This window comes from Sycon ciliatum, chromosome 9 (genome assembly GCF_964019385.1).
Source record: "Sycon ciliatum chromosome 9, ocSycCili1.1, whole genome shotgun sequence".
Taxonomy (NCBI): Eukaryota; Metazoa; Porifera; class Calcarea; order Leucosolenida; family Sycettidae; genus Sycon; species Sycon ciliatum.
Genome location: NC_088651.1, coordinates 77,501 through 89,350, shown reverse-complemented (window position 1 = coordinate 89,350; position 11,850 = coordinate 77,501). Strand labels below are relative to the sequence as shown.

Sequence of the window (11,850 nt, the reverse complement as noted above, 5' to 3'; positions counted from 1 at the left end):
GGCTTTGCTCATTGCCGTGCTGGCTGGGTAGGAGGTCCGAGTGAAAGCTCAGTGGCTTTCGCAGCTCCAGTACTATTAGAAAACAGTCTCGTTTCTTCCTCTCTTGCCTTGCACATAGGCATACCCATCCTTGACTAGTTTGGGTTGCCTCGCAAAGTTAGTTAGGCCAGTAAAATCGGAATAAGGGTCCATGATTGAGTCACCAAGATAAAGGATTCCGTACCCAAAGCTTACAGTTTTCAGTGAAATTCGGCGACAGGTTCGGCGTTGAAAATATAACTTCGTCGCAATGCACTCGCCGAGTGTGTTATTCTGCGAAAAATTCAAGGTGCGAAACAGCACAGTCGCGAAATGTCATTCGATGAATTGACCGCCTCGAAATCATCAAATGTCTCGCGACTAACTGACCGGATACCCATTGTATGTCGTTGCTGTGCCATCTGCTATGTGCCCTGCACTACTTGATCTACCAGCCTGCTATGTCGGATACCACCAGCCATGCATCGACCAGGCGCCAGGCGCGAATAGATGGTAAGAAAAAAAGGAGAGCTCTGTGCGGTCAGAATAAGTCTGCAGCCTAGGCCAGAGGAGCGTACGTGGCCAGGTGTGTATTTACCGCCATATCGCCGCCGTGTGTATTTACCACCATTTGGATCAACTACTTCGAAGTAGTTTGCTGACTCATAATTCATACATGAGTTTGTTTGATGATATTACGTGCAATTCATTTTTCCCGTACAAGAAGAGGCGTTTACACTACACTACACTACACTACACTGAGTACTGCTATTTATACATGAACTAACACGTTCTGTGTGGGCTTGGTGTGAGTTTGAGTTAGTTTTCTTATGTCTGCTGGTCTGTCATGACAGGTGCATTCTGACATTCTGCTGGTCAGTCATGACAGGTGCATTCTGACAATGACAAGTGAGACGTCATTGTGAGGTCAGACACTGTCTGCTTCAGGCGTTGGCTGCTCAGAAATACTGTAGTAGATGGGACGCTGACAAACGCACACACGCACACACACAATGCACTACAGTACACAGTGATGTAGAAGAGTGCAGTTACAGTAGCAAGGGGAAAATGCTTCTTGGACTCATGTACTCCTACAGTCGAATAGTAGCTGCTGCTGTTGCCAGTGTCTGTACAGTGAAGTATACAGGTAGGTAAGAATGACTTGTACAGCACGCTACATGCTATACACGGCACAAGTGCAAGAGCAAATCACTACACAACTAACTAATCATAATAGTGTGGCTACAGCGGTAGCTGATCTCTCTAGCTTGCTCTGCTGGTAACTGTTGTCTGTTCTAGTGTAGCTAGTGTTTGTGTGAGGCCGCTGTGTGTCTGACCCTGCCAGTAACATTAGCAGTCTTCATTACTGCTGAGCTGCTGCAGTATGGCCCAGGCAGGTAGTCCAACTGCCAGCTCAGGTCATGGCGAAACTAGTAAGAAACCGCTACCGGCTACTGTTAAGAAATACCATGACCGCCTGCGTGCTGCCTACAGCAATGTGCAGTTCTGCATAGAGGAGACCAATGAAGAGAAGGAGCGAATCTTGCAACTGGACGAGCTTTATGCTGATCTCCATGTAGTGTCCAAGCAGAAGCTAAATGCCAGGATGCGTGACGCAGAGAGACTTGGCACAACTGCGGGCAATGAGCGGCTGGCTCATTCATTTGCGTCTGAAGCTAGGAAGCTGCGCAAAATGAAACTTGCCGAGATTCTCAATGTCAAGAAAGCCATGCGACAACGCATGCATGGGAAGACTTTCCGTGCCATTGCCCTCTCATCGGCTGGAGCAGGCAAAACCATGCTCTTCACCAAGAAGGGTCCGTTTGAATGGGCAAGAGGGCAGATTTGGCCACACATCGCTGTCCTGCGTGCACTGGAGCTGCGCTTGGAAGAAGTGCGCAATATCAAAAGCATCGCTGAGCTGCTGGATTTGCAGAATTACGGCATCACAACAGAAGGTGAGCAGGTTGAAGTCATTGATTTTGTCTGCAATCATCCGGAATCTGTCTGTATCATTCTCGACGGCCTCGACGAGATAAAGCTCGCCGACTGCAGCAAGTTCATGTACAACGTCATCTGCGGCAAAGAATTACCGGGGATCAACCTGATCATCACGTCACGCCATTCAGCAGAAGCAATGAAGCTGACACAAAACCGGGACATAGTCTTTCATCGTCGTGTGGAGCTGCTAGGCTTTGAGAAGCAGGGTTTGGAGCATTACATTCGCAATGTCCTGTCTCCGAAAGATGCACCCAAGTTTCTAGCAGAGCTCCGCACCAACCCGCAGCTGGCCGCAATGATGCGTACTCCGTTTTTTGCCCAAGCAATCTGCAGCCTCTACCGACACAAGCACAGTTTGCCAAACACGCCGGGTACAATCGTCAACTCGCTAATCCTCCATCTACTGAATCAGCACGAAGGAAAGCTGCCCAGCGATGGTGAGCAATACACCGATTGGGACGATGTTCCCGACGACGTCCAGGAAAATCTTCTTGATCTCTCCCGCTTCGCTTTTCACATGCTCATCCGCCGGAAAGTCGTCTTCACTGATGCCGACTTCAAAATGTTTTCACTGTCATTGGCAGCTCGCACACTTGGATTGCTCATCGCCTGCGACAAGGCATCACCACGGTCCAAGACTCAGTGGCGTTTCAGCCACCTGGCACTTCAGGAAGCTCTAGCAGCTCGCTACATCGCTAGCCGCTCTCCCATTGCAGCTGACATCGCCTGGCTTGTGCAGCGACTTGGAGCGTTCACAGGCAGCCTCAACATGTTTTGGCGTTTACTAGCCACTGAGCTGGACAGTGAGTCCGCCAATGTGTTGATTAAAGCCATTCTCAATCCGCAGTCCCCATCGTCTTCTCAGCCACAGAATGCCGACCAGCATTACACAGGAGCGGAGGGGCACAACGTCACGTGTTTTCTCTTCACCACACACGACCACATCATGGAATGGGCCGACCACGTGTCCTCCTTTCTCTCGCTGGACGAAGCAGAGCATCTTGCAGAAGAATTGCTGGGTGACAGGATCGGTCTCGCATTGTCTGCTCCTGAAGTGGTCCGCCTCGAAATTGACCCAGCCGTCACCAAAATCACCTGCAAGGATTTCGTTCGTTCAATGCTACCCATATGGACAGACCGCGTCCCCAGTGCCAGTACACAGATGCTGCACTATGCCATGGCGCACCAGGCGCAAGGTTCGGCCATTCGATGCTTCACCGTCACTCCCACGTCCAAGCTTCCTCCAGTTCCTCCATCCGACGATGCGGCTCAGCCACCCGCAGCTCTGGAGAACGTCAGTGACGCGGAACGACGTCAACGAATCCTCTACGCCTGCCGGGTCTTCGCGGAGCACGTCAACGCCAGGCAAAGCAGCATCGAAGACATCCAAAGCATGCAAGCTATCTTGACGGAGTACGGAGTAGATTTCGACGGCGTTCCTCTCACACCGTCGGACTGTCAGGCCATCAACACAGTCATCCGTCACCACCACCAGTTCATCACCCGCATCCGCCTGCGGAACTGTTGTATAGGTGATACCGGGTACGCATGCATGGCTGATGGCATGGCTCTACTACGCAATCTTACGCTCATCAACCTGGAACTGAACAACCTAACAGATCGTCACACGGCCCATATCGCAGCGTGTATCGCATCCAACACGTCAACACTGCGACAACTCTACACATCCGGGAACCTGTTCAGCAGCAATGCTACGGCCACCGTCCACAGCAACACACACCGCTGTACGCGACTGCTGGGAGTGGACTTTGGAGGTCAAAAGTGCACCGATCCAGCAGTCAACCTTGACGTCATCACCACAGTCTGCAGCAGCTTGCGCGCATGCCCAGATCTCCGGTACGTCGGTGTCTATGTCTACGTACTGGATATGGAAGGTCTAACCCAGCTAGCACCATTGTTAGGAGCACTGAGGCTGAGAGACCTGGAGCTGGACAAGGTTGGGATGAAGCAGAACTCGGCTACGATCGTCAGTAGAATCATTCAACAGCAACACGAGAGTTTGGAGGTCCTCTCACTCCGGCGCAATGAGCTAACTGGAGATTTCCTCGAAACTGTTCGTGGTGAGCTGAGTCAGTGCCGACGCCTAGAGAAGCTGTACCTGGACGACGACTGCCTCTCGTCGGGAGCTCTGCCGGTGCTTGCGTCCCTGCTGCCCAGCCTGCCAAACCTCTCCAAGCTCGAAATGGGGAGGAATGATTTCCGGGACGCTGGCGACGAAGCAAAGCTGTTCGCCGCCGCTGCTGAGAGCTGCTCGTCTCTGAAGGAACTGGAGATGCCTGAAAGAGCTCTAGTTTCTCCACTACTGCGCGAGTCTCTAAGTGCCATGGTGAGAGATGATCTGAATGTGCAGTATAGCCAGTTTCGCTGGTCCGACGAAGTGGAGAATGACGACGAAGAAGAAGACGAGTACGACGCTGAAGGAGATAGTGAGAGTGAGGAATGAGGAGGTGAGCGAATTAGCACAGACGGATTTGTGTCCTTATGAAGAAAGCTTGTGCTGGTCTATCGCTTCCTCCTAGCATACAGTCGGTCTGTGTGTGTTCTTTGGAGTGCACGTGCGTATGTGTGTGCATGCGTGGTAGTGCTTCCGTGGGTGCGTGCTCGTACATGCGTGTCTGTGTGTGTACTTGAACGTATACTGTATTTTTTGTGTATGTGTGTGCACATTTGTGTTTTGGCTGGACGTTCGTTCCTTCGTTTTTAGTCAGTTCCAGGAGTTACTGTTGACCTTTGACCTTTGAACTTTAGACCCTGATAATTGTATATTTTCGTTTCGTAAATTTGTTGGGTAATTGTGAACTATCGTTGAGAGAATTTGTGGTTCTTACTTGGTCATGGTGCCGTGCCTTTACTCGTCGCATGTTTCTTTCACAAAGTTTGCATCTAGTGAATAGAATAGTTTTTCTTAGCATTGCAGCTGCATTGTAAGTTTGTCATCTTTCCGCGAAACCTCTAACCCGTACATGGACGTAGAATGTTGCAGTAAATATGTTTCTAGAAATCGAATACTTTTCCCTCTCTAGTGAGCTTTCACACTTAACTGGTATTAGAATTCTATGACGAATGTACTTCAAGTATGTTTGTGTGGTGTGTGTTTTGTGAATGTGTGTAATAATTATGTGAGTGTTTACTAGTTCATCAATGTAAGGCATACATGTACATGTTCGTTTGTGTGCAAAAGGTCGTTTTGTTGATTTTCGATTGATCTTCTTATAGACTGCATTCACTTCATCATGATTGCATCGTACCTGTTTATTGCTTCAACTGTGTACTACTCCCAATGTAAATGTACTAATATCTCTGGGTTTTATCTTGCTGCCTGCTTCACGCAAGACAATTGTATTTTCCACCTTGGCTGCTTTCCCTTGCTTTGTTGTCTGTATCATCATGCTGAGCTCATTCTTGTCACAACCGCCGGCAAGCAACTTGTAAAAACCAATTGATCTACGTGCTGCTTGTTGTGTGCCATAAGCATGAATTCATGAATGACTACCGTAGAATTCCGCGTATAAGCCCATGCTCTCGCACAAGCCCAGGCCAAGTTCGAACATCGCGAAGCTTCGTTGTACAAGCCCGTGGGCCTAGGTCGTACATCTACCATGTACATTTACGACCAAGAGTTCATACCCCCCTCCCCCCCCCCCCCCGGGCTTACTTACTCTTGATACCATTTGTGCGTAGTGCATAGAGGGTTTTTTTTGGTACATTTCAACGCAGTCATCGGTTGTTTTTGTTTGCACAGTGATTTTCAGCAATGTACTTCTCACTTCCTTGGTACTTTTCAATAGCACCACTTTGATGCCGGCGTATAAGGCCATGCCCGCGTATAATCCCATGTTCTTGTATAAGCCCACCGAAATGTCCTTGTGAAACAGATAAGCCCATGGGCTTATCCCCGGGATTCTGCGGTATGATTGTTATAAGAAAACACAAGGGAACGAGTTATGAAGCAACTATCCACGAGTCACGACTGTAACAAGATGATAAGCAGTCAGAAAGTGCGATAACAGGGTACAAAACTGACAAGCTACGGAGACATTCAACGACCCGAGACCTAGCTCTAACACATCTCCAGTGTGCAAATCAACGGCCTTCCAACTTGTAGCTAATAGTTGTATGAGTGTAGATCTACTATTGCACATGTACATATACATGTATCTAAAACTTGTTTTGTTGAAACATGTTGTTGGGTGACAGTATGTAACAAGGCGGGGGACACCAGGTTCAGAAACAGTGACCTTTCTCAGGGCCCCGTAGGCATTGGCGGATAATGCTCGAAAAGGTGGCAGATTCTGCTCGAAAAGCAGTGAAATTGGCAGAACCATACTAACCTTGTGGCGGGCAATTCCTCGAATTCGGCTCCATTTCTTTATCCACATACCAAACATGCATGAAATTTACCAGAAAAAGTAACGAATTCTGCCAATTTTTCTGCCGGCAGAATCTGCAAAGGCCTACTCAGGGGCGTAGCAGCCCGTCCAGCTTTGGCCCGGCCACTTATTTTAAGCACAATGCCCGTAAAAGTGTCCAGAATGCAGGATATTGCACCCCATTTTCAAATTTCCATTCTCACTGGTTCCTGGTGAGCCTTTCACATTCGTTCTTGTTGAACCTCTCTCATTCATTCTTGTTGAGCCTCTTTCACTCATTCTTGTTGAGCCTCTCTCATTCATTCTTGTTGAGCCTCTCTTACTCGTTCTTGTTGAACCTCTCTCACTCGTTCTTGGTTGTCTGCTTCGTGCCACTATGGTCCCAAACAGTGTAAGTGGAGTCCTAGTAAAATCCTGGACACAGTCGGACTGCGAACTTCGAACACTGCACTAACTGTACAGTAGTTTGCTAAGCCTAGAGGTGGCCTCACTGAGGAAGAAGAAATGAAACGGAGCAGCATTTCCAAGTAAAATTTACTCTAGAGTCCCCAAAACCGAGCCTCCCAGGTGAGCACTCTCTCGCCCTACACCAAAACTACTTGCTCGCTCCGGGTTAGTAACAAATACGCCACAGGCGTCCGTTTGCGTGGTTAGAAGACCAAAATCATTCGCTAGGTCTGGGTTGCTCGTACGATCGTGTGCACCATTCCCGGCATTGGCACTGACAGCGTTGATTGGCACCAGGGAGACGTAAAACTATAGTCAGATAGAGTATAGTATTACGACTCCCTACTAACGGATTAGTCCCTTTGTCGATTGATGGATCAATCGGAACCAACACATTCGTCACTCCGATTAGTAACTTCGGCTCTGCTCTGTTTTGTTTTGAACTGTATACGTATGTTTAACTCATTGTATTTCTTTGTATTCTGTATCTCGTTATCGTTATCTTTTCCTCTAGCCCTCTCGCTTAGGATGAGCTTTCTTTTTTATGGCAGCTTAAGCGAAGGCTATATACCTGCTTTATGCAGGTTGATGCCAACGCGAACAAGCAAAATAATAAAATAATAAGGCCAAACTAAAGAAGGTGTGTGGTTCGACTAACATGGACATTTTTTTACGGGCGGGCGGGCGGATTTTTTTTTTTTAAATATATTTTTAGTACATGTAAATACACTGTACTGCCTTTAGACACCCAGTACATCGGTATTATTACGCAGTGTTATGCCATACATGTTGTATAAAGGGATCACTGGCTAATACTTTGAAACATTGTGTAGCTCTGGAACGAGAAGAGAATAACTTCAAGCGGTGACTCTGACTGTTCAAATCATCAAGCAAATGAAGAACGATGCGAGTTGAAAGTAAGTTCGGGAACTACTTCGAAGTACAAATTGTACAATGTACCGGTACATGTATTGCTAGTTTGGTGTCGGCGTGCACGAATACATGGGCTTTTTCCATCGACGCTTCCTGTGCTTGCACACATGGAGCAGCAACTTACCGGTACAGGTGAAATATCGTTCCCAATACACGAGGAAAGTGCAATCTCGTCTGTCCTTCATCCCAAAACAGAAGGCCGTCCTTAATCTGGAACGAGGCAATCACTCTCAACCGGACGGTCACTTCAAAATAAGTCTCGCCAGTCTGCCGGTGGTCGTATCGAGTAGACTCTACTACCAGCACAAGGCAGCAGTCGTACCACTCACTGCACTGCACTGCAGTACAACTACAAGTCAAGTCCAAAAGGAGCCGCCTGCATCCGCAGACTCACGCTGCACAGCACGTAGACGTGGACGTGTTCAGTCCACGTACGTCAGTCACACGACAGCCCGCCGAAAAAAAGTTACGGTCGGGCTGAAATTGTACGGTCGGTCGGGTGAGTCGAACCACAGACCTTCTTCAGTGTGGCCTAATAATAAATTACGACTCCCTGAGCTGATGATTGGCACTCTAGTCTAGTCTCTGCTGAGTGCTGTAGCCCTAGCTAGCTCTCCTGGCCTGGCCCTGGGCTCCGCCTCCGGCCGCGGCCCGGGACCGGAGTCCAAGCTGAGTGCAGATCTACACTACAAATCTACCATGCATGATCTACCGGTATACAGTCTGTACAGACTGCATGCAGTCCGTCACTGCGTCAGTCGTGCTACTCTGACTGCCTGGCAGTGGCAGCTAGCTAGTATTATGTAGACATTGTAGTTGCGTGGCAACAGCGCGTGTCAACAACGCTTACTATCGAAACTCACAGTCACAGTTACCAGGCTGCAGTGCAGATAACTGGTTAGGTTGCTGTTACGTACGTGCAGCTAGCCGCATGCAGCAGCAAAGCGAGCATCGCGACAGTTGCCAGCTGTCGCGATGCTCGCGCTATGCTAGCTAGCTCTCGATGTCCATGAGTAATCATCATGATCGAATGACTTGAAGGTTTGAAAAGATCAGTATCCAGGTATCAAACATTGACACGTTACTAAATCGTTTTCTTTTAGAAGATTGGCTAGTATTACTTAAGTTACAAGTAATTAGTTTATGCCGATGCGTGTGCTGAGCAAAGGTTTAGACCAAGATTGGCAAGAATCTGAGACCTTCCGTAATACCTATCGCTGCACCCGCACACACACGCGGCGAGAGATCTGAATCTGAGAGTCACGTGAGAGAGTCTCCATCCCCCCTTGCCTAGCGCCTTAGCACTACTCCAGTGATAGCAATAATTATTACTGTTAATAGCTAGTAGTCGATCTAACGTTAGCAGCCTCCATGCAGCTTGGACCTTTCGCTAACTAACTGGAGGAATTTGTTCTGAAATTTGTGAACTAACTTCAAGTGGTGCTGCCAACGCTGATTATTTTGCAATCTCGCACACGCCCAGGCCAGGCGTTGTTCATTGCCGTGCCGGCTGGGTAGAAGGGTCCGTGTGAAAGCCCAGCGACGTTTGGCTATCCTTGATCAGTGTGGTGTCGTGAAGTCTAGTGCATGCACTAGTCGACGATGAGCAGTATAAACCCAGGCGCAGGCGGCGGTGCCAAGCCCAGACGATCGCTCCCAAACGCTGGTAAGACTCATTAGCCTGCATGCACTGCATGCAGGCTGGAAAGCTGGCCAGTCTCACAACTCGCAGCACGTTACTCTTTAGACTTTACTCTTTAGTCTTTAGTGAGACATCCCGGCCCAGTGCAGCTGATTTCGCTGTAATCCAGGGTATACGGTTGTGCATGATGTGCAGATCAGAGACAGCCGCAGCCTGCAGAGGCCCAGTCGCTGTCTAAAGAGATTGTCTACTGAGTCTGTTACTGTGTTAGTTGAAGCCACTCTACACGGGTGTTTGCAGTGCATGAACTCTGGCCAGTCGTCCCCGTACGCAAAATGCGTACGCATTTGTATTTACCGTACATTTCCTCGTGTTTTGGGCGAATCTGAGCGGTACGACGCTGTCGAATTGGGCCTGAATTTGCCCTGAACCAGCCGCTATCGAAGTAAAATTAGGTGTTTTGAAGGCCACACGGGAACACTGCGGCCATGTCCAGTCTTCTTTCCTGCGTCGTTTGTTTGAAAATCGGCGTGTTTTTGAGCTCGTAGTTCGTCTTCGTTGTGGAATGGCCGTGCGTACATTCTCCTTGGAATTACCAAAGTCACACCCCCGTTTATTACATTACTAAGAGTTTTGCCGGCAGCCACGATAGTTTTTATCCCTGCTTCCATACGTCCTTTCATTGAACAGCCAAACGAAACTTTGTGGCGCGCCTTAGTTTTTTGTGGCGCGGGGGTCTCAAGTTTGTCACTTCGAGTTGTACACAACAATCACATCAACACCTCAAAGGACCAAAAAACCAAGTGAGCAAGTATTTCAACCTTGCGATTCTGCCAGGCCTACTCTGAGGATGGAGACTTCTACTCGGTAGCACATACTCGTATCAATAAGCTGGGAGGGAGAGCGTGGCGAGTAAAATGTTGGGATGAAAAGAGCCACATTCTCTCTCGGAAAAGGTCGTCGTTCCTGCACTGGCTACACACTTGCTCTACCCAGCTCTGCAGAAGGCTAGATTTTGCATGCACGTGCGAGATTCGCATCCGCCGCGCACATAGGCAGAGTCGAAATTTTTGTACTCTCGGATTTGCCGCCATCTTGACGAGTGGCCACTGCGAAACACCCGTGTCTAGTACTGTACTCTTAGTCTGTAGGTGACAAACACTATTAGTATTACACTACGGTCCTGGCATACAGTGAATGCTAAGTGTTGCGATCCAAGTCACCGTATCACATGACCTAGCTGTAGTGTAGAGGAGTGCAAGAGGCTGTCATTCTTTGTGATTTGTAATGGTTGTGGTGGTGGTTTCGCGTGTTCTTATAAATCTCATGACCCACCCACCCTCCCCTCGCGCTTGTGGAGTCATTGTGATAATCTAGTGTGTGTGTGTGTGTGTGTGTGCGTGTGTGTTTTTGCACATGTGTGGACATGTATATGCATGTGTGGATGTGTGTGTGTGCACGTGTGGATGTGTGTGTGTGTGTACGTGTGTGACGGTTTTCCCTCACCATTCTCAGATGGTGATGTAGATGCAGATGCCACGACAGCAGCAGCAGAACCCGGTCCCAATCAAGAACTTCAAGATCAGTACGTACTGTAGAACCGGGAATTTCCGGTGGCGTAATACTTTCGGTATTTCCCAAAATCAACTGTTCGGTAGCGCGAAATTTCGGTAAACCAGTTTTCCAAATCCAAAATGCATTTTGCACATACTGTATGGCATGTCATTGTTGAATTTTAGGTCACATTTTAAGAAGTAGACAACAATTACCTGTGCCGAGGTTGTTATGATAACATGAGAAGAGGGGAAGGTGAGCGCAACCAAGACCAGCACGAGCTGAAAGTCTCAGTTGTGAAGGACATTGGCGGATGTACATGCATGTCGATGACGATACTGGCAAGACCATTGGACAATAAGGTCCAACCACGATTCAAGGACGCAAAGCAACATTTCACACAACTTGCGTGGTTCAAAGATGCGAAGATCAATTAAATGGGAAGTTAGGCGAACAAGAATCATGCAAAACCGAATGCCTCAGTAAAACAGCACTGTACTTCGACTATGACAATTTAGATGGACAATAGGCAGCAGTAACAAGCAGCAGTTTCACATGACGATCGTTTCGCCGTATAGATAAGGACGGCTACATGTATATCCTAAATCCAAGAAACTGAGACCCCAAGCATTTGAGGGGGGGGGGGGGGGTGTCGACGTACAGCTGGTAAAGTACTGTATAGCAGGAAATTTTCGGACGGAATTTATTTTCGTACGATTTCGTACACGGCCTCTTTTGTACTAAAATTAATTCCGTACTAAAATTTGTTCATGTGAAATTACATGTACATGTATGTACACTATACATGCGTACTGCTTGCGAACACGTGCATTCAGTATGCAGCACTGTACGAAAATAAAATCC

The 11,850-nt window shown here is 48.2% G+C and overlaps 2 protein-coding genes across 2 annotated transcripts in view; both read left to right on the top strand.

Moving 5' to 3' along the window:
• The first annotated feature begins 1,402 nt into the window (after nucleotides 1–1,402).
• On the top strand, nucleotides 1,403–4,483 carry LOC135825053 (protein NLRC3-like). The gene has a single exon (XM_065337789.1). The coding sequence runs from the start codon at nucleotides 1,403–1,405 to the stop codon at nucleotides 4,481–4,483; it is 3,081 nt and encodes a 1,026-aa protein (XP_065193861.1).
• Nucleotides 4,484–8,858: 4,375 nt separating this feature from the next.
• LOC135825347 (uncharacterized) overlaps nucleotides 8,859–11,850 on the top strand; it is a 10,867-nt gene continuing 7,875 nt past the window's right edge. The window contains exons 1-2 of the mRNA XM_065338083.1: nucleotides 8,859–9,456; nucleotides 10,948–11,017. Coding sequence (XP_065194155.1) covers nucleotides 9,393–9,456; nucleotides 10,948–11,017 — 134 coding nt within the window. The 5' untranslated portion in view covers nucleotides 8,859–9,392. The remainder of the gene's footprint in view (nucleotides 9,457–10,947; nucleotides 11,018–11,850) is intronic.